The following is a 26,729-nucleotide window of genomic DNA, read 5'->3' on the forward strand; positions in this document are numbered from 1 at the left end:
CCGAGGAGGGAGGAAGGGGCCAGGACCAGCTGGCCCCAGAGGGGAGCCCGTCCTGGTCCCCACCGCCTAGAGCCAGGGCCGTGCTGGGAGGCCCCACCTCCGGGGGCTGCTGGTCGCCTCCAGCCCCTGGGCCAGCAGTGGGCCCGCCCTCCCCCCACCTCCCCCCGCCCCCTGCCTATTGCACCTCGTTTCTTTCTGGCCGGTCACCGTTGGATGGCTGAATCAGAGAAGTGGGAGGGGGAGGAAGGGAAGGGTGTCTGCCCTGTACAGGTGAATGGTGACAGAAGTGCCAGGGGGGCATGAACTGGGGGGGCCTGCTGAGGCAAAGCAGGGCTGGGGAGCCACGAGGCCGGGGGGCCACTCCCCAGGCCCCAGGCGCCTCAGGAGCAAAGATGACACAGGTGTCCCTGCAGTGAGGGCGCAGACTGTCCCATACCTGTGAGTCTGAGTCGATGTCAGCGTGCTGGGAGGGGCCTGGGGAGCCTCCCAGTCCCTCTGATCAGCTGTCTCCACCGCCTCTCCCAGATGGTTGGCCCATCTCTGACCAGAGGCAGCCAGGAGCTGGGATGTGGCTGGCCGGGGACGACCCCTGGGGTGCACTGGGGCCCAGTGTTTGCCTCCTCTTCTCCCCACCCACCCCATCTGCACCCGCCCCTGCCCTGAGAGCAGCCTGGGCTTTGACCGTGAACTCCCCACTCTGGAGAGGCCTGTGCGGCTGGGGCCAGGCACTGAGGCAGAAGCAGAGATGTGGACATCAGTCTCTGGCCAAGGTCAGTTTGAGCAGCAGCTCCCTGGGGGGTCAGCTGAGCTCTGGGCATCGAGTCGGCAGCCACTGGACAAGACCGTCCCAGTCAGGAGACGGCCCAGCAAACCGGTCTGGAGAGGGGTCTGGGGTGGTCGGGGACGTCCAGCTCAACCAGCCCCAGCACCAGGCCTCGGGCCCAGGGCAGAGGTGTGGGAACACTGCCAGGCTGTCCCCAGTGGGGCACAGGCAGGAGGCACCCGACCCCTGGTGGCGGTAGGAGGGCAGCATGCAGCTGGGCGTGCGTGGGTGGCAGCTAGGAGGGGCGGAGGGAGGAAGCTGGCTTCCTGAAGCTTCCTTAGCCTCAAAGACAGACCGACAGACAGACAGACAGCTGGCAAGAGGCAGCCTGGGAGGCGCAGCTGCTTTGGTAAGTCCAGAACGGGGGGCAGGGGCAGGAGGTGTTCTGTGGCCCTGGGGTGGTGGGAGCCATGGGGAGGCGAGCGGGCATCCCCAAGGAGGGTGCACTGGGTGCCAGAGTCTGGCTGGGAAATGGGTGCTGACCTAGCTGATGTCCCCAAGGGTGCAGGGCCGGGGCCGCAGGGGGCTGCCCAGAGAGAGAGCTGAGGAGCCCCTTCAGCTGTGGAGAGCCCCTCGGCATAGCCCACTTCTGCACGGGCCACCCTGTCCTCCCCACCTTGGTCCCTGCGGCCGTAGGGACCCTAACATGAACCCCCCCAACACACACACACCACGGAAGTGGGACCCTGGTTCTGGAAGATGGGGACTGCCCCCCAAGAGGAGATGGCCCCCCACCTCTGTGCCCCTCTCCTGCCCCCAGTGTCTCCTCACCATGCGCCTTCGCTCAAGGGCTTGGTGAGGCCATTTCCTGTGACGGTTAGGGAGGCAGGAGTGGGGGAAGGGCATAGGAGGAAGGAACACCCCCAGTCTACCTCCCTGGACAGAGACCCCCGAAGCCCGGATGAGCTTGGGAGAGGCCTGCCAGCTGTCCAGAGAGGGTCCCGATAGTGGCCAGCAGCCCAGGTCCCCACAGGCAGCTAGGGGCCTCGGAATTCTCACTCAGAGAAGGCCCAGGGGCTGGGCCCCCAGGTGGCACCTGTGAGCTGGCCCCCCTTCTGTGCAGGACGCCCACTCTGCGTCTCCTCCCCTGCCTCCTCTCAGGGCCCCCGGCCTGGGGCCCGGCTGTGAACTCCGGTCCGGGGCGGCCCAGGGCAGCCCCTCCGCCCCTCTCTGCACCTTCTGAATTCTCTTCCATCTTCACCCATAATCTTTGCCCTCATCTTGCCCTTCTTCTGACCCAAGACTGCCAGCCACCCTGGGTCCCCCGTGCAGAGCCTGGCCTTGCTGTGGTGAACGACACCATTTCGTGGGGAACTGAGACCTCCCCACACCCCCCTCCCCTGATGAAAACAGGAGGAGGAGGAGGGCAGGAGGCCGCCTGGGTCTGGGGCCCCTCCCCTGCCCAGCAGCCTGGTGCTCAGCAGCCCAGGGGCTCTGTCTTTCAGGCAAACCTCATGGCTGAGTGAGCCTCCCCCGGGCCGAGCAGCCCCCAGCATGGTCCAGGCCTGTGGGGGGCGCTCCAGAGCACAGCCGTTGGCCTGGTCTTTGGGGGTAGCCATGACCCAGCCTCCACCCGCCAAAGCGCCGGCCAAGAAGCACGTGCGGCTGCAGGAAAGGTCAGACCCTTCCCCGGGGGGCTGGGGGGCCTTCCTGGCCACGAGCCCGGCGCAGACCCCCGGCCCCTCCATTCGCCCCTCCAGCCCAGACCAGGGAGCCCAGGGGCCCTCAGTTGCTGACTGCAGTCTAGAAAGGAAACCCCGTGCCCATTTGCATGTCATTTGCATGCCCTTCACAATTTGGGGCACAGAGTTTCATGTCACCCTTGTCCCTGCTCCCATCTTTGTTCTTGGGCCCCTGGAGAAGGGCTGTCTGGAGTCTGAACGTAGGTCCCAGCTCTGGGGGCCAGGCCAGGAGTGGGCAGGAGGGCGGCTGGAGTGGGCAGCTGGGCCCACGGCTGCTCTGTTCTGGCTGAGAAGGGAGAAGAGCCGGAGAAGGGGCCTAAACCCAGGACTCAGAGGGCGGGCCGTGGGTCGGGGAGGCAGGCAGGGCCGCCTCCGACGGGCCCCGTGTCAGCGACAACCCTGAGCAGGGCCCAGGCGATGGGCGCCCGCTCACCTGGCTGCCGTGCCCGCAGGCGGGGCTCCAGTGTGGCGCTGGTGCTGGACGTTCGGTCCCTGGGTGCCGTGGAGCCCATCTGCACAGTGAACACACCGCGGGAGGTCACCCTGCACTTCCTGCGCACCGCCAGCCACCCCCTCACCTGCTGGGCCCTGCAGCACCAGCCCCCCAGCCCCCAGCAGCTGGAGGAGGAGTTCTTGGTAAGAACGTGGGGTCCCCCTGCCTTTCGGAATCACAAGCTCCGTCCTGCCCTGGGCACTGTGAGGGGGCCTCCCCTCTGGGCCCTCAGGGAAGAGAACCCAGGCTGCAGGGAGCAGACAGCCCCAGGCTTCTCCTCTGCCCCATCCACCCAGGCCTGCGAGCCGCTGCTGGAAGCCCGGGCCACCAGGGCTCAGCCCCAGCAGAAAAGGGTGGAGGGGAACGGGGGCTGGACAGGGGTGTCAGCTGTTCACTCGTGTCCTCCCCCCACCAGAAGATCCCCCCAAACTTTGTCAACCCTGAAGACCTGGACATCCCTGGCCACGCCTCCAAGGACCGGTACAAGACCATCCTGCCCAGTAAGGACTTCGGTGGGAGCAGGGGTGGGGGGGCATTGCCCCTGGGGTCAGCATTGCTCAGGATGCACGGCCTCAGCCAGGGAAGAGCCAGGGAGCACACACGGGCTGTATCTTAGCAGACACCCCAGCACCACATGGCAAGAGCCACAGCCACACCTGCCTCTGGTGGGGCCAGCCCCCTACACGTGGGGGTGCTCTCGGGGCCAGGCTCCACTCCAAGTCCCTCGGAAGGACCCCTGACGTCGGCACTACGGTATTATTACGGTGTCCCCATTTCACAAATGGGGAAACTGAGTCGCAGAGCCGCTGCACACCTGGCCCAAGGTGACTCAGCTAGTGGCACCTAACCTTCTTCCTTTTCCCTGGGCATGTCTGGGGAACACCCAGCGAAGGGCTACAGGGGTGGTGCCCAGAGAGGGGCTTGGAGAACCTGAGATGGAGGCAGGGACAGTGACGGAGGCAGAGGTCAGGGGGCTGCAAGCTCCGCGGGCCTGGGACCAGCACCTGCTTCATTCCGGAGGGGGCCAAGGCCTGGGCCCAAAGGGCCACAGGTGGGGGAGAGTTCCCTCCCTCCCTCCACCACCCCGGCTGAGCAGCCTCATCCGGCGCAGCAGCCAGCCTTGAGGGTCCAGCTTAGGTTCCTGCCCATCCTTGTCCCCGGGGCCCAGCCGCTGACCCAGGGCTCTGGGACTGACTACCCAGCCCTGCGGCCCCCGGAGCTGGGAGCCCCCTCTGCCTGAGGTTTCCAGCACCCTCTGCCCAGAGCCGGTGGCACTGAGAGAGCGCCGGCATCCCACTGGAGTGGCCTTGGCGCCCTTCAGGGACAGGGGCTGGGACAGCTGCCCCTCCCCAGTCCGAGGAGAGGCTGACGCTTGCCCTCCGAAAACCTGCTCAACAGCAGCCCTTCACCCTCCGATTGGACCCAGTTCCCCACCAGGACACAACCTCTTAGTGCTCTGCTCTCTGTCCCTCCCCACACTCACCCTGCACAGCGCCCCCTGAACCCCAAGCCAGGGCCTGCACAGTGTCACTGTACCACTCAAATCGCGCCGTGGCCCCTCCTGTCCACACAGAGCGCCAGGCACAGCCACACAGAGGTGCCGTGGTCACCACAGGCCCTCGCCTCCCTCCGCCCGAGCACCCTGCCCTTGTGGGTCACTTTTGACCTCTGACCCCCGCTGACTTGACTGCCTAGACCCGCAGAGCCGCGTCTGTCTTGGCCGGGCCCGGAGCCGGGAGGACGGAGACTACATCAATGCCAACTACATCCGCGTGAGTGCCGCGCGGCTGGGGGGCTGGCGGGTGTCCCCAGGGGTATCTCCTTCCCCGACTCACGGCTGGCCCGCCAGGCTAGCCAGACACTGAGTCCCCACGACAACCCGAGAGAACAGAGCGGATGTGAAACAAGCTGAAAGAAGGGCCCCCAAGTGTCCCGAACCCTCCCCTCGGCGCACCCCTGCCAACTCTGGCAGGGGCGGGAGGTGGCAGGTGGAGCCCGCTCCGCCGCCTCTCGCAGCCTGGTGGATGGCGCCCGCCCGAGGTCTGCGCAAATGACCGTCCCGCTGCCTCTGCCTCTCTCTCTCTCTCTCTCTCTCTCTCTCTCTCTCCCACCTTTACCTGCCTCCACGCAGCCCCTCCTTTGTGGACGTGGTTCCCTCCCACCGCCCGGGCCCTGAATGCTGCGGGGAAATAGCGCCACCTAGGGCCCTGCAGTGGTGGGACGGCGTCGGGCGCCGAGAGCGGCCAGGCTGTTAGTTAGGCTGGGACCCCGGGGAACAAGATGCCCACCTGCCCGCAGAAACCAGGGGAGCAGAGGCCCAGGCCTCACTGCCGCCCTGAGCAGCCCACCGCCGGGAACTCTGAGGGGAGAAAGGAGGGCTGGCGGGGCTGGGCGTCCTCCTGCTACTAAGCACGTAAAAGGTACACGGTAAAGTGAAGCGCTCCTCCAGCAAACATGGAAGCGCAGTTTTGCACTTGGTGCCCGGAGGGACGCAGGGGAGAGGGCAGCAGGCGCTCACGGAGGACCTGGCACGTGCTGGTCTCTGGGGACACTTTGAATCTGACCGGCACCGTGTTCCTGCAAGGGAGAGATTGTGCCCAGCTCACAGATGAGGCAGCCGAGGCTCCAGGGGCAGGGTAACCGTGCACGGGGGGGCCCCCCAGGGCCCAACCAGCCAGCCAGCAGCAGGACCGGGGTTCCAGACCCAGCGGGCCTCACTCCAGAACCCCTGTCCTTTCCATTGCATGCTTCTGGCGTGTGCACGTGTGTCCACATGTGTCTCTGTGTTTGCACATGCGTGTCCACTCATTGCTTCAGCCTGGTCCTGGCACCTGCAGAGCCCGGTCTCCCCAGAGCCCCCCTCTCACCGCTGCCCCCCTTCGCCGGCACCCCCCAGGGCTACGACGGGCAGGAGAAGGCTTACATCGCCACTCAGGGCCCCATGCCCAACACCGTGTGGGACTTCTGGGAGATGGTGTGGCAGGAAGGCGCCTCGCTCATCGTCATGCTCACTCAGCTCCGAGAGAGCAAGGAGGTAGGAGGAGGGGCCACGGCCCCTGGTGCACCCAGAGGGGCTGCACCCCCCCTACACCCCTACTCAGGGCAGAGCAGAACCCCCCCTGGCGGCGGCGAACACCTACAGGCAGGCCCAGCTCGCCCCACTCACCCAGAAAAGTTCCTGAGATACACATGTCCCATGGGGGCTTTCTGGCTGGGGCACCTCATCTGTAGTCGGGGTGGGGCGGGGACTTCCTGCTGCCCCGCCAGCCCCAGCTCATCGACGCCCCCCTGACTCCCAGCTCCCTCCCTCCTAGAAATGTGTCCACTACTGGCCCACAGATGAGGACACGTACGGGCCTTTCCGGATCCGCGTCCAGGAGGAGAGAGAGCTCCCGGAATACTCCGTGCGGCAGCTCACCATCCAGGTATGCACCCATCCCACAGGGCGGTCCAGCCCATCAGCACCCTTGGGGCCAAGGTCTACTTCTCTCACCTTCCTCGAGCCCGCATCTGCAAGAAGCATCTGGGGCATGGAAGACGGGAAGTGGGCACCGCTCTGAGGGCAGAGCTGAGGCGAGGGAGGGAGGGGACACAGGGACGTGCTTGAAGTGCCTTCTGTTACCGGACAGCGCTGTGTACTTGTCACAGCATTTCCCTCTCGATTCAATACCCTCCCGCCTCCCGGGGTGTGACCCAGCGAGATATCACTGTCCCCATTTTCTTGATGAAGAAAGTGGGCTGAAGGGACTTTCCCAAAGTCACGTGCTAGTTGGAGGCAGAAGGGGACTGTCCCCTCTCCCAGCCTGAGTTCCTTCCCGGCATGTCGGGGTGGGGGTGGAGCGTGACAGGCAGGAAAACAGCTGGCCCCCCCAGCTCAGGGTCCATGGCCCTCTGCCCCGGGCCACTTCAGCCTCAGCTCCCCTGGCACCAGGGGAGGAGGCTGGAGTGCCCCTACCCTATCCCTGGGCCTCAGGCTGTGTGTCCCCACCAGCACCAGGAGAAGTGCCGGTCCGTGAGGCATGTCCTCTTCTCGGCCTGGCCCGACCACCAGACCCCAGAGTCGGCTGGGCCGCTGCTGCGCCTGGTGGCCGAAGTGGAAGACAGCCTGGAGACAGCGGCCAGCACGGGCCCCATCGTGGTCCACTGCAGGTACTCGGCCCACCCACACACAGCCTGGCCCAGACTTCAGCCAGAGGAGGTTTCCCAGGACACAGGGTGTCTGAGCTAAGCTAAAACCTGAAAGGCAACGAGGGGAACGGGGCGCACCCCAGGCAGGTGGAACAGCACTCGCAAAGGCCCAGACTGAGGTTTTCAAACTGACACGTTGCTGGTGGCATTAGAGGCCGGGGGCCCGGAGGTCACAGGGAGGGGACAGTGATGAGGGGTGATTATGGAGGGCTCAAGGATGAGGGGCCTTCATAGGACTGGCTAAGACACTCAGGTTTGCCGTTTAGAAGGAATACTTTGGCTACAGCATCAGAAGTAGATTGGGGTGGAGCGGGAGCCACGCAGGGGACATGCTTAAAACAAGGACACCCTCCAGAAGCACATTTTCTTAACAAAGCCCAATGCAGACGCCAAAGGGACAGCCCCACCCCCACACAGGTGGCCCCTGGAGAGGAGGGGAGGTGGTGAGAGGCTTCTATCAGGGGTTCCTGAGAAGGAGGCCCAAGAGGATTTCAAAATCAAGGGCAAGAGAGAGCATTGTGGGAGGCCCGAGGTGGGGACGGGCGGTGTCGGCCGCCGGGAGGAAGTCACGGTCAGATAAGGAGAGCCCAGGGTCAGCGGGCCAGCGTGGGCGCAGTCCGTTGGAAACCACTGTCACAAGCTTATCAAACACCCACAGGGCCTGCGGGTGACCTGACATAGGCTCAGAGCAAGGTCAGTAAGAAATGTAGCTCTTCCTGGGCCGGCTGTGACCTGCCAAGGCCCTGCCACCTCCCTGCCCCCATGTCCACGGCCGCCAAACAGGGCGTGTTAGTTCCTGGCGCTTTCTCTATGGTTCGGGGCCTGGCCCCCTCGTTCCGGTCACCTGTGACCTCCTATCCCCTCCCTGGCCACATCCAGCGCAGGGATTGGCCGGACCGGCTGCTTCATCGCCACCCGGATAGGCTGCCAACAGCTGAAGGCCCGAGGGGAAGTGGACATCCTGGGCATCGTGTGCCAACTGCGGCTGGACAGGTGGGCCCCTGGCTGTGAATGGGACGAGGACGCCGAGCGGGGTGAGAGGGCCTACAGGCACGTGGCCAGCGAGCGCTGCCCGTGACACAGGAAGCGCCCTTTGCTTCCGGAGCTGTTTCCTTGGCTCCCACAAAAATGTCTATCCAGAACTTCCGCTTGGGGACCTAGAATTAAGTATGCCGCCCTGTGGGTCTACCCCAGCCTTCGGTAAAGTTTTGTTGGTTTTTGACTTTTTCCCAGACCCCTGCTGAAGGGAAGGTGCAGGGATGGGGTTTGCTCGTCCTAGAGGCTAGGCAGTGACCGGGGAGGTCACTGCAGAGAAGGCAGACTGGGACTCGCGCCTCGCCGAGCTCTCACTCTGTTCTCCTGGTCCCTTCCGCAGAGACATGCCTGAGTTAACTCGTGTCAAGCGGTTTGGGGACATGAGAACCTGCAGCACACCTGCGTGGGGTTATTGCTTCTCCATCTAAGATTATTGGGATGAGGAGCCCAGGAATATTCCTGGCCCAGCCTGGGGAGTCAGGGCCTGTTCTGCCCCAGCAGCTGGTGGGTTGGACATGACCATGTGCCAGTAGGGGGCGTCCTCTCTGCACAGTCCCCAGGCTCAGTCCTGAGTAAGGAAGGGGCAGGGGGCTCCCACAGGGGCAGGCCTGAGGTTCAGCAGGAAGCAGTAGGAAGCTGAGAGGTGAAGGGGGTGGTGGGCTCCCTGGCAAAGTGAGGGCTGCCGAGGGACTCACGTCTGTGTGCTGTGCCCGCAGGGGGGGCATGATCCAGACGGCGGAGCAGTACCAGTTCCTGCACCACACCCTGGCCCTGTACGCCTCCCAGCTGCCGGCGGAGCCCAGCCCCTGAGCCCTGGCGCCTCTCCCCCAGGCCTGGGAGGGTGGGCCTTCCCACCTGCGGACCCCCTGGGCGGCCACGGGAAAGAGATGCCCCCTCGGCGAGTGTGGGGTCACAGGACACCGGTCAGCCACGACCACAGCCAGACGCCAGGTCTTCCCACTGGCCGCGCTCTGCTCCCTCTGGAGGCCCCAAACGGACCCAGGGGAAACCCCGCTCCTCTCTGACTGTAGGGTGGGGGCGGGCCTTTCAGCAGACCTGAGAAAGCCGCCCAGGTGCCCTGTGAGCAGAGGCCTCCACGTGTCTGACGGGGACATTCCGCGCTTTGCTGCCGTTAGGGAGAACCAGAGGGAAACTGCTCCGGGGCCGCCTTCCTGGGCCCCTGGGCCCTGCCCGGGCCAGGCCAGATGCTGGAGCCAGAGGCCTGTCCTGACCTTGCTCCGGTTCCCCTACTGGGACGCACTTCCTCACCCCACACCTGTGAGTGTGTGCAGCCTCCCAGTCGCCCCCTGAGCCCACAAGTAACCCGGGAGTGACGGATGTGCGGAGGGACAGGCTGGGCAGTTGACGTCTCTGGAAGAGGGAAAGTGTGGGGACCCCCCTCCCAGGCCCAGAGGGACAGCCCTGCCTCTGGAACTGCTGGACACTCACCGGGCTCCTCCTGAGGGAGGCCCGGCACCCCCGGTGGCGCTGATAGGGAGGTTGTTTCCTCCGTGCCTCCGCCTGGCCTTGCTGGGGAAGTCCTCCTTCCCCACAGCCCTGGAAGGGGCTCGGTGCCCCCGTAGGCCAAGCGCAGATGCGCCAGCATGGAGGCCGGCTCCCAAACGCCGGCCCGCAGGCTCCCTCCCCGGACACACAGCCCCACCGCGTCCCGCGCGCAGAGAGCACCACTCTGGAAAAGGACCCGAGTGAGAAATTAAAGAGTCTAGAGTGGCTGATTCTTTCCACCGTCTTCTCGGGCCCTGGAGTCCCTTTAGAGCAACAGAGAGGGAGCAAAGCCGCAGACCAGGGCAGGCTGTCCAGGGACTTTCCTAGCCCTTCCGGGGACACGCGTCAAAGTGAAACTGTCAGTTCAGGGCGCGGGCAGCGTGCACCTGGCCAGCCAGAGAGGGGCCCATAAAGGGTGGAGTCCAGGGAGTTGATGCTTAACTGCCCAGAACGCTGTGCTGGACCCAGACCGGGGCTCCTGCGGGCCGCCGCGTGGTCATCTGCAGTGGGGGTGACACAGGTGGTCGACACTGACAGGTTACACACCTTTGACTGCCGCAGCCTGCATGTGGCTACCAAGTGCCGGGGAGCGCCTGGCAGAGGGCAGGGGTGGCGGAAGCCTGGGACCACTGGGTGGTGCAGGGAGCCCTGGGGGTCGGCAGGCCCTGGGCTGGGTCCTCAGAGGCCCAGGGCTGTCCTGGCAGGCCTCTGGAAAGAAACTTCGGCTTTTACCAAAACAGGCCAACTTTTTCATTTGCTGCCAACCTTTCTCGCTGTACCCCACCCCCGCATGAATTTTTTTCTAAATATCATGGTGATATTAGTAAAAAAATCAACATCAGCCTCAAACATCTACTTCGCCTTGGGCCAGAAGGCCCCAAACACGTGGTCCTGGGTAAATCGTGAACAAAACAAGATGAGTCAGAAAACACCCAACACCCAAACACCCGCGTGACCCCTGCTGGGACGTGCAGGAGCGGGGCCGGGGCCCAGAGATGCTCCCGGGCAGGGACGCAGGGAACAAAGCCTCCATGGCCCCTGTCCCTGAGGCCTGGTCTTCGCGTCCTGGGGGGTGGGTGAAGCACCCTCTCCGCCCTGGTCACGTGCTACTGCTTTCGGGGGACCTCTCCCGCCGGGCCCACCCCCCTTCAGGAGGGAAGGAGGTGCCAGTCGGGCGCGGCCGCGCGGGAAGGGGACAAATAAACCGAGTCCTCGCTCCCCAAGCGGCCCGGACGCCGCAACCCGCGGGCCCCGCGCACCCCGCCCCGGCCCCGCTCCGGCGGAAGGCGCGCGCGCTCGGGCGCGAGCAGGACGCGGCCCCGGCTCGGCTCCGGGCGCGCGGGGGGCGGTGGCGGAGGAGGCGCCGAGGCCACACCCAGCAGCGAGCGGATCCGGCCGCGAGTCGTCCCGCGCCCGAGCCCCGCGCACCCCCGCGGACCCGGCGCACCGAGGCCGCTCTGGCCGAGCGCGAGCGCTACGACCATGATCGCTTTGTTCAACAAGCTGCTGGACTGGTTCAAGGCCCTGTTCTGGAAGGAGGAGATGGAGCTCACGCTGGTCGGGCTGCAGTATTCGGGCAAGACCACCTTCGTCAACGTGATCGCGGTACGGGGCGCGGGGCGCGGAGGTCGGCCTGTCCCCGCCTGCCGCGCGGGTTGAGGCGGGCAGCCGGTCGCCGCCCGGCCGGGCCAGGCGCCGCGGGGAGGAGCGGCCGGGCGCCTGGGGCCTAGCACGGCCCGCGGGGCCCCGGGGGCGCGCGACCCGCGCTCCCGCCCGGCCCGGATGGCACCGCAGGGGCGGGGTACTAGGGACAGGGCTGGTACCCGGGACCCGCGGCCCTGAGGGGTCACGAGGCCGGAGGGATCCTCGGCCCCGCGCTACGGCCTTTCCACCCCCGCGCAAGGGGGCATGACGGGGCGAAAGTGCGGGGCCTGCCCACCCAGCATGCGGACCCGGTGGCCGGAGGGCCTTGGGAGGGGGCCTGGGCCAGGCCAGCCGCACCCTGATGCTTTAACCCCTTCTGGCCGGAAGAGGAAGCCCCGGCGCTGTTGAGGGGGAGGGGAGGTGTCCCCCGGGGTTAGTAGAATCAGCAGCGGAGGCCCTGGGCTGGAGCCCAGAGTCCGGTTCCAGGACACCCTCCCCGAGGGGCGCGTCCGGGGGTGTCCGGGAGGTGGGCATCGCAAAGGGAGTGTGGAGGCCCTGCCTGGCTCAGAAGTTGCAGGAGGAGGTGCTTGGGACCAGAGGTGAGTCTGAGGGGCGCTGCCCACTCTGGGGCCTGGGAGACGGTGGCCCCACCGGCTCCGCGGAGTCAGGACGGAGGTGGGTGATTGTGAGGCTCGGCGCCGGGGGAGCGGTGCAGAAGGAGTTAAAGGCTCTGTCTCAGAAAAAAAGGGGAAGATGAGCCCCGCGGTGTGTGAGCCCAGGCTGCAGGAATGGCTGAGGCCTGCGCGGCCCAGCCCCGCTGGATCTGGCTGGGGGGTGCAGGAAGGTTGGGACCTGGTCCCAGCCTTCACGCTGGGGATTCTCAGAATTGTGGATTGGCCGGAGACTGGCCAGAAATGCTGATGAGGTAGGTCAGCAAAGGAGTGTGGCAGCCAGCCAGCCTGCTTGACAGGTCCCAGAAAGAATCATTCCCTGAGACCAGAGGCGGGAGGAGCAGCCACCCCGGGGCCCCACATCCCAGCGCCAGCTGCCTTCCTCAGACTCCGCTCTGCAAGGTCTGTGTCTGGGCAGTGTCTTCGGGCCCGAGTTGGGTGTTCTGTCCACCCAGCCTTGGGCCCTGGGGCCAGACACCGCTGGTTACGCTTGGCACTGACCTGGGCCCCAGGCTCCGTGAGCCCCCAGGCCCGGGTGGCGCGGCTTCTAGGCGTCGTATCCAGGAGATGTCTCCAGGGTACGGCCAAGAGGGGGAGTGAGTTGCTGCCGCCCCAAAGGCTGAGCCTGAGCGTCCCCAGGGACCTTTTCACGGAGCATCAAGGAAGCCGTGCTCCTGGACCCTGGACCGGCCTCCGCGAGCTCGCCAGTGGTTTCCGGTTCCTGGTCAGAAGGGTCTCCTCTGGGCCAGCGAGTCAAGAGCCCAGGCCGCTGGTGCAGGGCCCCGACCAAAGCAGGTTCCTCTGTCAGGGTCGGGGTGCCCGGGAGGTGCAGGGACGGTCCCCTCCCCAGCACAGGCGTCCCCCTTTTGATATGAAATGTGTCCTTCAATGCACACATCCCAACGTGCAAGCAAATGTCCTTTAGGAAAACCGCCCCGTGGGCTGCCGTGGAGCTGTGGGTCGGGTCGCTCCGAGGGGAATGGAGAATCGGACCCAGCCCCCCAGCGACAGCCTCAGTCTCTCCTCCTGTGCATTTGTCCTGCTCTGCTCCGCTTTTTCTCCGTGGCGTTTTTCTTACTCTGGGAGGTCTCTAAATGCAAACCGAGTCAAGGGGTAGAGACAATATTTCTGGGAACCTAAAACTCATCTTTGGAGTTCTGGAAAAATGTGCTGCTAGAAAGTAGGGGGTGTTTTGCCCATGGGAGAGGAGAGGGCTGTTCTCAGATAGTTAAAAGTGTACCTTGGGGTGGGAGTCACAGGAAGGAGGCACTTGGGGAAAGCTGGAGCTGACCCACGGTGGAGGGGCCAGAGGGGCTTCAGGTTGGAGACAAGAGGGCGGACTAGCTGGCCTCAGGCCCACAGTGGTCACCCCGTGTCTGCGGGGAAACGAGCCAAGGCCCCAGTGGGTGCCTGAGACCGCGGATAGCACCGAACCCTGCGTTTCTTTCTGTTACTTTGTAAATTAGACACAGTGAGAGATTAACAACAGTGACTAACAACAAAACAGAACAATTGTAACAACATACCGAAATCAGAGTTACAGGAACGTGGTCTCTTGCTCACAGACTGTCTCATTGTCCCGCGAGTGCGGCGTGGAGACTGGACAAAGCGATGATTCACGACCTGGGCGGGTGGGACAAGTGGGATGGAGCGAGATTTCGTCATGCTACTCAGAATGGTGCGTGCTTTAAACTTATGAACTATGTGTTCCTGGAATTTTCCACTTAATATTTTTGGACTGTGGTTGACCGACCGCAGGTAACTTCTTTTTTTCTTTTCTTTTTTTAAGATTATAGTTATTTATTTTTAGAAAGAGGGGAAGAGAGGGAGAGAAACATTGATTGGCCATCTCTTGTACGCCCCCAACTGGGGACCTGGCCCGCAACGCAGGCATGTGCCCTGACTGGGAATCCAACCAATGACCTTTCGGTTCGCAGGCCAGCGCTCAGTCCACTGGGCCACACCGGCCGGGGCTGCTCCTGACCTTCAGTAAAGAACTTGTGAGATCAGGAGGCGTGAGCAAGGACAGGAAGTCCTCACAGGGTCCCAGTCAGTGAGGTTCACAGCTGCACTGGCAGCCTGAGGGTGCTCCTGGCACCCCACCTGCCCAAGGCCACAGCTCCCAGGGTGGGCTTTTCATTGCACGGGGGCCTGAGGGTCCTCTGGTTCCAGAGGGGCTGTGCCGGGTCCTCGTGCCATATCCACCACATCCAAGCTTTTGTGACCCTTGTCCACCAGCCTGGAAACATCATAGAGCACAGGTGGCAAACACAAGGCCCTCGGGCCGAATCTGGCCCTGCACCTTGCTTTATCCGGCTGGGCACCTTGTTTCGACCTGGTGGCAGCGCTGAGGTCCTTGCCTCTAGTTAAGGAGTAGTTACATTTATACAGCCCTAAAATCACATTCGGCCCTTTGAAGGCAACCACGAGGCTGATGTGGCCCCCGGAGAAAATGAGTTTGACACCCCTGTCATAGAAGGAAACCCTGAGGCCCGGAGGCTCGGGTGTCCTGTCCCAGCTCCTGTAGGACAGGAGGTAAGCGGTGCCTGGGCTCAACGTCCTCACTGGCCAGGATGGGGATGGAGTGGACGTTGGTCCCGCAGGCGCCCAGCCCCCACCCCGGCACCCTGCTGGGACTTGGGGGGTACGGGACATGGTGGCTGTCTCCACTCAGCCAGAAGCGCAGCAGCTTCCCAGGGCACCCACCTCTCCTTAGTGACTCCTGACCTTGAGGGGCTCTTGGACCCTTTGACATCAGATAGAACTTGGAGGCCCTTTCCCCAGAGGACACACTCACGGACAGAAGCATGAACGTCCAGGTTGTGTGGTGCTGGGGGGGGGTGGGGTTCCTGGGCCCTCAGTCCTGTCTTTAATGGGAGTGCTGGGCTCTCGGGCCTCGCATCCGAGGGCCTGAATGAGGCGGGGATTCCTGCAGATCACTGGGAATCTGGGAGCTCTCGGCCAGAGAGGCCCCCGGGGGGCAGGTGCATGGGCTCTGAGGAAGACACGTCACCTCCTACCAGGGGTGTCCAACCTTCAGGCGTCTCTGGGCCACAGTGGAAGATGAAGTGTTGTCTTGGCCACTCGTTAAATACATTGCGATGCGTAATCACTCAAAAAATCTCATCATATGTTAAGTAAATTTGCGATTTTGTGTTGGGCCGCATTCACGGCCATCCTGGGCCCCTGTGCCCCTTGCTAACGGTCAGAGCCCCGACCTCTCCGAGGGGCCTGAGATGGGCTATTCCTGCCACCCGGTGGGAGAAAGCGGGACACAAAAGAACAAGGTGGTCACCCTCAGGGGCCAGGTTAAGTTGGCCGCGGCCTGCGTTCCTCTGTGGGACGTGGACATGACCCTGAGTTTGGTCTGCCCTTAGACAAGGCCTCTGGCGACTTGGGAACAATCTAGAAATCTCGGAGACAGTTTACAGAGGAGAAATGAAAGGCATCAGGGTTTGAAAATGGGGTCTGAGGAGTAGACTTACAGTCAAGTCCTTGCTGTTCAGCAGCATTTACTGATGTCGTGGATGTGGTTGGGGGGCGTGTGTAGTCACAGATCACAGGGTGCGGGGTCCATCCTCACAAGTGCAGGGTAGGACAGACGCACAGACCAGGGAGAATCCAGAAAGTGCTGGGTGTGCGTTGCATTTTGGGTGTGGCTGGTGTACCCCCCAAAACGCGTTTGCTTCCCTGGCAACCCCCGACCATTTCCTGCGACCTGTTCGGGGCTCTGCTGCTGGCAGGCGTCCGTTCCAATCGGGAGCCGGGTCGGAGCTCTGGAAGAGCTTGTTCTGGGTCTGCGCAGAGAGGCTCACGGGCCTCAGTCACGGGAGACCTCCAGGGTGGGACGGGTGCCTGCGATGCGCCTGCGCTGTTCCCGGTGACCCGCAGGGGGGCGCCAGAGGCACTCTGACCCGGTCTCTGTGTTGCCCTTGGAGGCTGCCATCTGGGAGGTTCATGGGGTCCGGTTGACTTTTACCCCTTTTCCGATATTCACTTCTCTCTCCAGTCAGGACAGTTCAACGAGGACATGATCCCCACGGTGGGGTTCAACATGCGCAAGATCACGAAGGGGAACGTGACCATCAAGGTAGCGTGGAGGGAGGAGGAGGACGGGAGCAGGGAGCCTTGGGCAGCCATGGCCATGGCGGGGGGGGGGGGGGGGGGGGGGGGGAGCACCTGGGAGGCAAAAGGGTTTGGTTGCCTGCCAGCCGCTGAGACTGCTGCCCCCTCTTCTTGCTCAGCTCTGGGACATCGGGGGACAGCCCCGTTTCCGTAGCATGTGGGAGCGCTACTGCCGTGGCGTGAGCGCCATCGTGTGAGTGCCCGCTGGTCGAGGCCCCGCCTCCCCGGTCGGCCCCGCCTCCCCGGTCGGCCCCGCCTCCCCGGTCGGCCCCGCCTCCCCGGTCGGCCCCGCCTCCCCGGTCGGCCCCGCCTCCCCGGTCGGCCCCGCCTCCCCGGCCCAGGCGCAGAGCTGGTTAGAGGTGATCAGAGGTGACCCTGTGCGTGACCAGCAGCCATGATCGGCCTGCCGTTTCTCTGCAGAGCGCTCACCTACTGGACGCGCCTGTGCGGCCCTCCTGACGGTCTTCCCGCGTCCCCCCACCCCGCAGTCACCACTGGCCTTAGTTTTGTGTGGTTTCAAGGGTTTATTCCCTGGCTTCTTAAAAATAATGTCACCCTGCCTGCAGATGCCCAAATAGAAGTTGAGTCCCCGCTGTTTGTGACCTGACTTTTTAGAGCAGGAGAGCTGGGCCTGCCTTGGCTTTGTTCCCCGACCTGACAGGTCTTCCTGCGAAGGCCTCAGTGGGTCACTGTGGGCGGGGGTCTCCCCGCTGATCCTGAAGGCCCAAGCTCTGCCACGCGGGAGGGCTTCAGGGGACAGGACACTGAGGCCCAGTAGTGCCTGCAGGCTTCACCTCCATCCACCCAAGGCTCCCGCCAGGCCGCAGCTCCTGTCCCTCTTTCCCACCCTGTGGTGTCGAGCGCTGTCCCGCCCTCTCCCCCAGGTACATGGTGGACGCTGCTGACCAGGAGAAGATCGAGGCCTCCAAGAACGAGCTGCACAATCTGCTGGACAAGCCCCAGCTGCAGGGGATCCCGGTCAGCCGCAGGACGGGGTGGGAGGGCAGGGTGCCCACAGGGTCACGGCGCACAAGCGTTCGCCGAGGGCGCGCAGGGGGGCGGGCAGAAGCCAGCCCCGCTGCCCTGAACCCGGGCCTGCCATTCCTTCTCTGCAGGTCTTAGTCCTGGGCAATAAGCGAGACCTCCCCGGAGCGCTGGATGAGAAGGAGCTGATTGAGAAAATGTAAGTCTGGGGACTTTTCTCTGCCTCCTTGCTCTCCAGATCCCCAGGCTGCTCCCCAGCACGCGGCTGCTCTCAGTGCCAGCCACACGGGGGCAGCAGAGCCCACCTGCCCGGGTGCCTCACCCTCTGGGACCCACCCCAAGCCCCAGGCAGATTTCTCTCTGCTTCCTCCCGCAGGAATCTATCTGCCATCCAGGATCGTGAGATCTGCTGCTATTCCATCTCCTGCAAAGAAAAAGACAACATTGGTGCGTGGGTTTGGGGGTTGTGGGCGTCCTGGTCAGGAGGGCGGGGTAGGACCTGATGGGCGGTTCAGCCTGTGGCTCCCTGAGCCCCGGTTTCCCTCTCAGCCCCCCTGCCGAGGTTCTCCTGGGGGAGGCCCCCATCCCAAGCACCTTCCCAGCTGTGCTGACCAGCCCTGTGTGGCCTCAGGCAAGAGGGCCGTGCCACCTGCCTGGGGCCCTTCACAGCCTCTGGCGCTGGCTCTGGGCTTCAGTGGCCTGAGGGTGGATCCTGGCCGGGGTGTGGGGAGGATCCCCATGTCGCTCCCTGTGGTGTTGCTCGGCCTCCCCCAGGCCCAGCCCTGGAAGTCCTTTCCCTTGTCCCCACCCAGACATCACCCTACAGTGGCTTATTCAACACTCGAAGTCTCGGAGAAGCTGAGAACGCAGCCCCGCCCCTCGGACCAGCGACTCCCCTCCAGACCTGAAGCCGAGCTCCCTGCCTACCTGCCCCCCATCCCCCCAAATTCCCCCTCGTCACTGGTGTGGGGAGGGACCCTCTGGGCACCCTAGAGCCCTGTTCTGCTGAGGTTTGAACTCCTGTTTTTATTGTAAAATAAATCGCTCCCTTCTGGTCCCCTAACCTCTCACCCACCACCTACCCTACTTCCTCCCCTCTCCACAGCCCTGGCCCCAGCCCTCGCCCTCCCCTGCCCCCTGGCCCTGGCCCTGTCCCACCCTGTCCTGCCCTTTCCAACACTCTTCTGTTATTGTCCTGTGTGTACAGTATATATATGTATATATATTTTAATTTTTTAATTTAAGCAAAGACTAAAATCAACCATTTGATGCTGCAGGGGCCAGTTGGGGTCTGGGAGGGGCAGCCTGGAGGGGAGGTGGGGTTCAGGCTGGCTGGGGGCAGGGCCAGGGCAGGGGAGGTGGGGGCCGGCACCTGGGGCAGGTGCCAGCCTGGGCACCAGCGGCCATCCCGTGTCCTGGGCGGCCCCACATCCTGGTCTGGCTGTCCTTGCTTGCATGGCACAAGCTGACAGAGTCCCGGGTCATGCCCCTCCCGCCCCCAGCCTTGTAGGGCCCCATCGCAGCCAGCTGCCCCGGACCAGCAGGCCCCAGGAGCAGGAGCCCAGCGCCCGTGGGGTGGCCCCCACCCCACCCCCGCACCTCGCTCTCTGTCCTCACTTTGCAGAGTTGCGCAGGGGCAGAACTCAGCAGGGGTGTTGGCTCTTTGGATTTCGTGTTTGTTTGTTTATTTAATTTAATGATTTGTAAAGTGATGGTCCTCTTTCTTTTTTTATACTTTTCAGCTCATACTTAACCTTTGTTTGGAAAATGATTCTTGTAACTGTACATTTTTTTGCCTCCTAACAACACGAATAAATTAGCAATTTTGTGCCGGGGGTGTGTGGTGCCCGCTCTTCCTCTGCAGAGGGCACGAGGGGCGGGCTGGGGCCACAGCAGCTCCGCACATGGCACCAGCAGCTGCGGAGAGGGGGTCACACGGTCGCGGGGCTCACAGTGTCACGTCACAGGGCGCCCACCCGTGCGTGCGGGGCCCTCGCGGGTCTCCTCTGTCTCCGGCCCTACCTTATGGTCCCAGCTGGGAGCTTACAGCTGCCAAGCGCCACTCGGGGCTGTGTAAGGGACCTGCCCAGGGCCTGGGACATGGTGGTCGGGGGACGGGCCCTTATTTCCTTACAGCCAGACAGGACCTCGCCTGCAGCCCGACTTGGGCCAGAGCCTGCTCTCCGTCCCCACGGCCCACCTGGAGCCAGCCGGCTGTCCTCAGGGTAGAAGCTGGTGGCCTCCCTTCTCAGCTGCTGATTTCCAGGGAGGGGCTGTACCCTCACCCTTCTGCCCATGTCCAGCTGTCTTCTTACCCACTGGCACCCATGTGCCCTCCTCACTGCTCACAGCCACTGGCCCTACTCACCCGAATCCGAGGCCATCTTAACCCAGTTTCACAGTAAAGCTCCACCTCCTGCTGCTCTACCTCCCCCAGCCTCCCCTTCACCCTGGAAATGGAGCGGGCGTATCTGCAGAACACGGGGGTCCCCTCACCTGCCCTTGCAGGGAGACCCCCTCACTTGCCCCTGCAGGGAGACGGAGCCACACTTTCCTCCAGGTCGGGCCCTGGGCCTGGGCGGCCCTGGTGGCTCCCAGCTCCACCAGCCTTCCCCAGCGCTCAGCCTCCCTGGGATCCAGCGCTTCCTCCCTCGGGTGGAGGATGGAGATGGAGGACGTTCACTGCCAGAGCAGTTCAGGGGGGATCTGGGTGGAATTTGGTCCACAGAACTCAATGATTTCACAGTGCCCCTTACCCTCCGTGAGGAGGTCGGAGTGGGGTCAGGCTGTCCCCTGCCCTCCCTGGCAACAGGCCTTGTCCCTGGCCTGGAGCCTGGGGGGCAGGACAGGGGGACTGTCTTTCTCGGGTCCTGCGTCCCCCAGGGAGGCGAGGTGTGGGAGGGGATGGAGACAGGACACGCGGCAGGCGCCTGCCGCAGCTGCGCACAGCACTCAACATTGGATAGGGAGGTTGAACACTGAGTGAGTCGCCACCTTTGGGGTGTCCCTGGGTCACCGGCCGCACCCCAAGGAGTGACGGCTGCCCGGGCCTGGCCAGCTCCAGCCTTGCAGAATTGAATTCTCAAAGGGAAGGAAGGTGCCAGGTGTCCCCGGAGCTTCGCCTGCTCTCGTCCCCCTTGGTGACTAGTCCTGGGGAGGGAGGCGTCATTCTCCCTCAGATGGTGAAGCCGAGCGGGGACATCCAGTGACCACATCCAGTGACTAAAGTGAGGCGATTGTCACCGCAAAGTGCAAGGTCCCGCACGGCTCCCCTCCCACCTGACCCCAGGCCTGGGGGCTGCCCTCCCGAAGCCCACCCTGCAGAGAGTGAGGGTCAGCGCCCGGCTCAGGCCTGCTGCCCACAACTGCCCACCACTGCCAAGCCGGGGACCCCTGAGCAACAAAGGCCACACTGTTCCCCAGCTGGTCCAGGCGGGAGGGACAGCGGCTCTTTGCCAAGGCCTGGCTGGCCTGCTGACTGATTCCGCAGGCGTCCGCGCTGGCCAGTTGGGGGGTGGTGGTGGTGGCCTCGGAGCCCCACCACCCCCTCTGCACAGAGCTTGCCAGCCAGCACGAAGGAGAGGCCCCCAAACAGGATGCTGAAGGGTGCCCTGCCCAGCCCCTGCCCTTCATCCGCAGCCCTGTCCAGTGCCCAGACTTCACCTCGGTTCTCCCTGGTCCCCTCCCCTGTCGCTGGGCATCTAGGATGGCATGGGGGAGGAGATGTGGAGGAAACACAGGCCTGGCTTTGCCTCTTGTCCAACCTGCCCCCCCATCTTAAGTTTCTACAGACAAAGCTGGGGCTTCGGTCGCTGTGGCAACAGGTCCGCTGAGCGATGGGTGGGTGCCCCCCCAGCGCGGGTGTGCGCCAGGCAGCCATCGCCTAGCAACAGCCTCCCGCCCCCAGCTGTGTCCCCGGCCTGGGGAGGGTGCCAGGGAGCGAGAACAAGGCTATTAAGATCCCCAGGAGAGCGGGGAGGAGGCTTGGGTACAGGGCAGGCTGAGGCCAAGGGGTGTGGGAGGGGCAGACCAAGAAGGAGGTGCCCAGGGTGCCCCAGAGATGTTCTCAGTGGGCCTTGCGGGCAGACTTGCCAGCGGCCCAGGTCCTGAAGACAGCCAGGTGTCTGTGGCAGCGAGTGGCTGGTGGCCCGGGCTGAGCGACCCTTCTGACGTCCCTAGTGCCAGTTCTCTGGGCCCAAGCAGGGCTAAGGTCCCCAGAGGAGATGGAATGCCCAGGGCAGGACTGGCGGGAGGAGCTGCAGGGCATGGGGAGGAGGGAGTGGGGGCAGGGGGTGACGACAGGGGGGCAGGCAGCTGCAGCACAGTCGTCCTAAGCGACAACAACAGGGGCTCTCAGAGGCAGAGGCTGGACACCCAGGGCTCCCTGGGGGTGGCTGCTGGTGCTCCTTACACGGAGCTTTGTGGAAAGGGGAGCAGAGAACAGAGTTGGCAGCCCTCTGACTCCCCAGGGACAGCTGGGCTCAGACCCGGAGGAGGACTCGGTGCCCTCCATCCATGAGGCCCCTCTGTAGCCATCGGGCCACGGGGCTGGCGGGACACCAGCCGCAGGCCGGGAAGAGCCAGCCCCCAGGGTGTGGCACATGGAAGTCCAGTGGCATGGGGCTCGTTCTACCTAGTTTATTGTTTTCCATGGAAGGCCACTGTGGGGGAGCACCTAACGGGGACGTGGGGACAGGGCGACCCGGGACATGTCGGAGGAGGAGGCGGAAGGAAAGAGAAGCTTCTGGAAGAAGTGATGGTGCCGGGAGGAGGAAGGTCCAGGCTGGGATGGATCGGGTCCAGAGAAGAGTCGAGTGGGGCTGCTCCCTATTCCAGGAGGGGAGGGCAGGCAGAGGGGCTCGGATGCGGCACGCCTGAAGGGTGTGAGGCTCCCAGGCAAAGGGGTGCAGGGAGCAGCCGCACTCCCGGCCCACAGCGGGTGGGACTGCGCTTCCCAAAGCGCGGCGCTAAGGACCCACTCGCGTCACCATGCTCCCCGTGGAGAGGACAGGAAGGCCTTGCTGGGGGAGGGGCTTGGACGTGCCCGGACCTTGGCACAAGGGACCCAGTCCACCTCTGGCCAGCAGGACGGGCAGAAAGGCCAGCCCCCTGGGGACAGAGACCCCAGAGGCCCTCTCACCCTCCCTCCCACCCCCTCTGGGGGGCCGGGCCTCAGCAGGGGGTGCCCAGGGGCAGGAGCGGGGGCGACTCCCTGGGCTTGTGGAAGTAGATGGAGGAGGACATCTCCGTCTTGAGCTTGCCGTCCGGGCCGGGGGCAGCCGCGGGCTCCGAGGGCCCGCCACACGCCTCACAGCACGCGGTGCAGCAGCAGCAGCAGCAGTCCAGGAAGGCCTGGCCCAGCGGCCGGGAGACGCACAGCAGCAGCACCGGGGTGGCGGCGCCCTTGAAGAAGGCGGAGAACTGGGTGACGAGGCCCAGCAGGCCCAGGGTGTGGCGGGCCAGCTGGGGGGACAGGTAGGCCAGCACGACGTTGCAGATGTTCTCCGGCAGGGTGCACAGGGCGTAGACCGCCGTCAGGCCCACCACGGTGCCATTCAGCTGGCGCTCACACGGCTCGTGCTTGCCTGCCCGGCACTCCGGCTTCCTCCCCGGTGGGCCCCGCACGCGCCACGTCACCAGCTGGCAGGTGACCGTGAAGAGGACGGGCAGGCAGAAGTAGCAGCCGAAGTACCACCACATGCGGGCGTTCTGGTAGGTCATCACCAGCGAGTAGAGGGACTCGGGCAGGCTGGCCGAGGGCTTCATGACGCACGTGTCCACGGTGCCCGTGGTGGGCCCCGGCTCCTGCACCAGCTGCCATAGCAGCAGCTCGGGCGCGGCCAGCGTCACGGAGCCCACCCAGATGACGGCCAGCTTGGCCAGGATGGACTGGCACCGCTCAATGGGCCGCAGCTTGGGCAGCGTGCTGGTGGCCACGTGGAAGCGGTCGATGCCCAGGGCGCAGAGGCTGAAGGTGGTGACGCCCAGAGAGCAGACCTGGGCGGAGACGGGAGGGAGAGGGAAGCCGTGGTCAGACCGGGGGCTTCGGCGGACGGGGTCGTGTGGTGCGTGTGGAGGGGCCGCAGTAACAGCCCCCGGGCACGAATGCCAGGCGCTTCCCCTGTGTCATCGGACCCCGCAACCAGCCACCTTCAGAAGAGGCTGCACTCAGTCCGGTGGGAAGAGCGACCTGCGGGGCGGTGTCGAGGTCCATGCCCAGGCGGCCTGGCGCCTCTGGGGCACGGGGGCGAGTGTGCCCCTCAGCACCTCAGGCTCCTGGGACCTGGCAAGTGTCGCTGAGGGGGAGTCAGAGCGTCCACAGAAAGGCTCAGAAGGCCTGGCGTCTGCAGGCCCTCCCATCCCTGCCCCGCGGTGTGCGAATGCGTGGTCTCGGGGAGCACGGCCCACACACGCATGCTCACACTCATATGCTCACAAACACACTCATTCGTAAACACACTCACACACACTCACACTCACAAGCTCACTCTCACCCTGTCCACAGAAGCCTAGGCTTGGCTGTGTGGGGTCGAGAACTCCCCCTCCCCCGAGGGCAGGAACATCACTCTGTGAGCCAAGAGGAAGACGCCAGGGCAGCCGGAGAGAAAGTGCCAGAGAGAAGAAAGGACGAGGGTGCGGACCACACAGGGACTGTGCTCGGTGGCCCTCTGTCCGCCTTCTTCCCTCTCTGGCCCTGGAACAGGTCACCGGCTGTTAGCACCACCCCGGGGCTCCTGGACGAGATGCCCCTGCCCCCCTGCAGGGGCAACGAGCTCTCTCCTCTTTCCCTGTCTCACAAATCTCGATTGTTATTCTGAGGCCACCTCCCACAAAGGGTCCAGCAGCCTTGAATTTGGTCCCTGTCACCCACCCTAGAAGGAGGGCTCTGCCCGCCGGCACATGACCTCTGTCCTCCAGGGGGAGGGGGGGAGGGGGAGGGGTGGCCGAGGAGGACCCAGGCCAGGGCCTGTGGACCAGGTGCCCTGCGTGTGTCCCCTCCCTGGGTCACTCCCAGTACAAACCACCATCCACTGAGTTCCCTCCATCCCCAGCACTGCGGAACCCTGCGAGAGCTCAGTGGGGTGGTCACTGACTGGCCTCCCCAGTGCAGACGAGGACACTGAGGTCGGAGCAGGACAAGTAGCTCACAGGTCACTCAGCGCGGGGGTGGGGGGGGGACAGCTGGGCCTGGTCTCTGATGGCTGCTCGGTTCCAAAGACCCGCCTACCCTGCCAACGCTGGACCCTGCTGGCCGGGCACTGAGCATGCTATCACCCAGATTCCAAGGCCTGAGCTCCAGGGTCTCCTCTCGGCTGGAGTCCTCAGGGCCACCCGGGGTGTCTGCCTGGGTGGGATGGGCCGGAAAGGGCCGGCGTCTGAGCCTCAGAGAACCTCTGCAACCAGAAGGCCCTCGCTGAGGCGCAGGGGCCGGGGACGGAGCCGGGAACAGCAGCCACGTTCCCACACCTGGCTCTGCCCTTTCACCCTCCCCGGGGTGGGGCACCACGTCACAGGTGGATCTTGGCTTCGGCGGCACGCCTGTCCACACCCGTTCTTGGGACGACGCCCCACCAACCCAAAACTTGAAAGGCTGCTTGCACTTTTCTGCTCCTGTGCAGTCCCGGGGCCCTGCTGGGTCTCACCGAGATGCCTGGTGGGGGCGGTTTTGCCCTGATTAAGCCTGCGTCCATCGACACCCTCGGGCTTGTCTCAACGTGGGAGGTCCCGGGGGAGGACAGCGGACCCTAAGGACAGTAGCCCTGAGCAGCAGGAAGGGGCCGCGCCCTGGTGGGAGATGAGGAAGCGGGATCGTGGATGTGCCCGGCCCAGCGATGTCCTGTGTATCGGCGCCAGAGCCCCTGCCTGGAGCAGCGCGGGGCCAGCCTTCCCTTTCAGAAAGGACAGAGGATGCGGCCGGCGGTGGGGGCGAGGTGGCAGTGAAGGCGGTCACTGTGAAGACAGGTCCTTCCCTCTGGTGTTTGCATTCACGGGGGGTGGGGACACGGGTGGACCTGTGGAGTCTGCGGGACTGTGGGGGTCTCCCTTCAGACCCTGCTTCGGGAGGCGGGGTGAAGGGGTGGAGCAGAGGCAGCGGCCAGGGGTATGAGGAAGAGAAAGGCACCCCCAGAGCAGAACGTCCCAAACGGAAAGACGGAGGCAGAGGGCAGCGCAGAGTGTGGGGGAAGGATGGCCCCCTGGAGCAGCTCCCATGTGGGAGACCGGGCGGGGCCAGAGCCAGGGCCCCGCACCCCAGGGCCCGCTTCGCCCCGAGGGCCCCCCGGAGCCCATTCCCCGCTGGTTCGACTTGCAGGAGGAAACTGCAAGACCGAGCTCCAGGCCTGGGGTCGGGGCCACACCTCCCACCTCCAGCGGCCTCAGCCCGGCTGTGCCCCCGAGGGACACTCACCTCCAGGAAGGGCACCGCCCGGCAGGAGACGTCCCCCAGCAGCCTCTGCTTGGTGAGCTCGTCAAAGACAACGATGGGCAGGCAGAAGAAGAGCACCAGGAAGTCCCAGAGGGCCAGGCCGGCCAGGATGGCATTCCAGGCGCTCTTCAGGTGGTAGCTGTGCCACACCACACACATGACGGCCAGGTTGCCCACGATGCCCACGGCGAACACCAGCAGCGCCAGCAGCAGGACCGCGTAGGCGCCGTAGGAGCCCTCGGTCACCGGGAACAGCGGGTTCTGCATCTGCAGCCTCTGGCCCGGCGCCCCCGTCACATGCCCGCTGCCTGGGGTGTCCCCGTCCTCGCCTGGGGTGCGGCCAGTGGCCACTGAGGGCCCGGTGGGCTGCAGGCCAGCGGGGCGGATGGGCCGGGGGAACTCAGCCCACACCTCGGGCACATACTGCTGGACCCCCTTGGCCTCCTCATCCTCGGTGCCTCTCTTGGGCCGGCCCACCTGCTCCGGGACCCTGGCTCGGTGAGTGCCCGTGGCCGACACCATGGTGAGAGCGACGGCCAGCGGCCACAGCCTCCGCATGGCCAGAGGAGCAGGAGGCAGCTGCCCTGTGCAGAGCCGCCGAGGGCCAGGGACCCAGTGCTGCGGACTCCAGAGAGGCAGCTGGCCGCTTGGTCCGCCCCCAGGCAGGCGTCTGGAATTGCCAGCTCCTCCAGCGCCCTTGAGCCGCTCCCTCCCACCCTGCCGGCCTCGGGCCGGGCAGGCCCTCTGCTGGACACACAGCGCCCTTGCTGCCCTGCGCTCCAGGACACTCCCTCTCAGCCAACAGGGCAACCGCACGTCAGCCCTGCGGGCCCTCCAGGTCCACCTGCTGCAGCACCACCAAAGCCTGACGGTACCTGGGACCCCACCTCCGCAGGTGGTTCTCACGCAGCTGCTGCAGACCGTGCTGAGCCCTGAGTGGGCCTGGTGCTCGGCTGACTTCCCCGTGACCCTCACGGCAGCCCTGCGGGGTAAGCGGTGACATTGCCATTTTTCTGACTAGGGACCCGAGGCTGCAGAGTGCCACTGGGACGTAGTCTGTGTCCAGAGCCCTTTAACTTGACACCATTTGCAGCGGGCTGCTTCCACCTGCCGGCCTCCTGGACACACGGACACCCTCGGAAACCAGCAATAA

General features: G+C 64.7%; 3 protein-coding genes across 4 annotated transcripts; 2 read left to right on the top strand and 1 right to left on the bottom strand.

Moving 5' to 3' along the window:
• Positions 1 to 818: 818 nt before the first annotated feature.
• Positions 819 to 10,549, top strand: PTPN7 (protein tyrosine phosphatase non-receptor type 7). Of its 2 annotated transcripts, none has more exons than XM_024576124.4 (10): positions 819 to 1,172; positions 2,269 to 2,439; positions 2,958 to 3,141; positions 3,414 to 3,498; positions 4,694 to 4,770; positions 5,895 to 6,032; positions 6,313 to 6,423; positions 6,990 to 7,147; positions 8,066 to 8,179; positions 8,938 to 10,548. In XM_024576124.4, exons 2-10 carry the CDS (start codon positions 2,318 to 2,320, stop codon positions 9,029 to 9,031), a joined length of 1,083 nt encoding a protein of 360 aa, XP_024431892.1. In that variant the 5' UTR covers positions 819 to 1,172; positions 2,269 to 2,317; the 3' UTR covers positions 9,032 to 10,548. The 2 variants fall into 2 exon arrangements, with proteins under 2 accessions (XP_024431892.1, XP_045040534.1); XM_045184599.3 differs by having other exon boundaries at positions 1,105 to 1,172; positions 3,417 to 3,498; positions 8,938 to 10,549.
• A 326-nt stretch (positions 10,550 to 10,875) lies between these two features.
• Positions 10,876 to 18,988, top strand: ARL8A (ARF like GTPase 8A). Its single transcript, XM_053912856.2, has 7 exons — positions 10,876 to 11,332; positions 16,052 to 16,132; positions 16,287 to 16,360; positions 17,052 to 17,145; positions 17,283 to 17,350; positions 17,528 to 17,598; positions 17,964 to 18,988. The coding sequence occupies exons 1-7, from the start codon at positions 11,210 to 11,212 to the stop codon at positions 18,011 to 18,013; spliced, it is 561 nt and encodes a 186-aa protein (XP_053768831.1). The 5' UTR covers positions 10,876 to 11,209; the 3' UTR covers positions 18,014 to 18,988.
• A 2,791-nt stretch (positions 18,989 to 21,779) lies between these two features.
• GPR37L1 (G protein-coupled receptor 37 like 1) lies at positions 21,780 to 26,275 on the bottom strand. The gene is made up of 2 exons (XM_024576068.4): positions 25,559 to 26,275; positions 21,780 to 23,148 (listed from the first exon to the last, which is right to left on the bottom strand). Exons 1-2 carry the CDS (start codon positions 26,132 to 26,134, stop codon positions 22,324 to 22,326), a joined length of 1,401 nt encoding a protein of 466 aa, XP_024431836.2. The 5' UTR covers positions 26,135 to 26,275; the 3' UTR covers positions 21,780 to 22,323.
• Between the last annotated feature and the right edge of the window lie 454 nt (positions 26,276 to 26,729).

The sequence above is a fragment of the Desmodus rotundus genome, chromosome 10, assembly GCF_022682495.2.
Source record: "Desmodus rotundus isolate HL8 chromosome 10, HLdesRot8A.1, whole genome shotgun sequence".
In the NCBI taxonomy this organism is placed as follows: domain Eukaryota; kingdom Metazoa; phylum Chordata; class Mammalia; order Chiroptera; family Phyllostomidae; genus Desmodus; species Desmodus rotundus.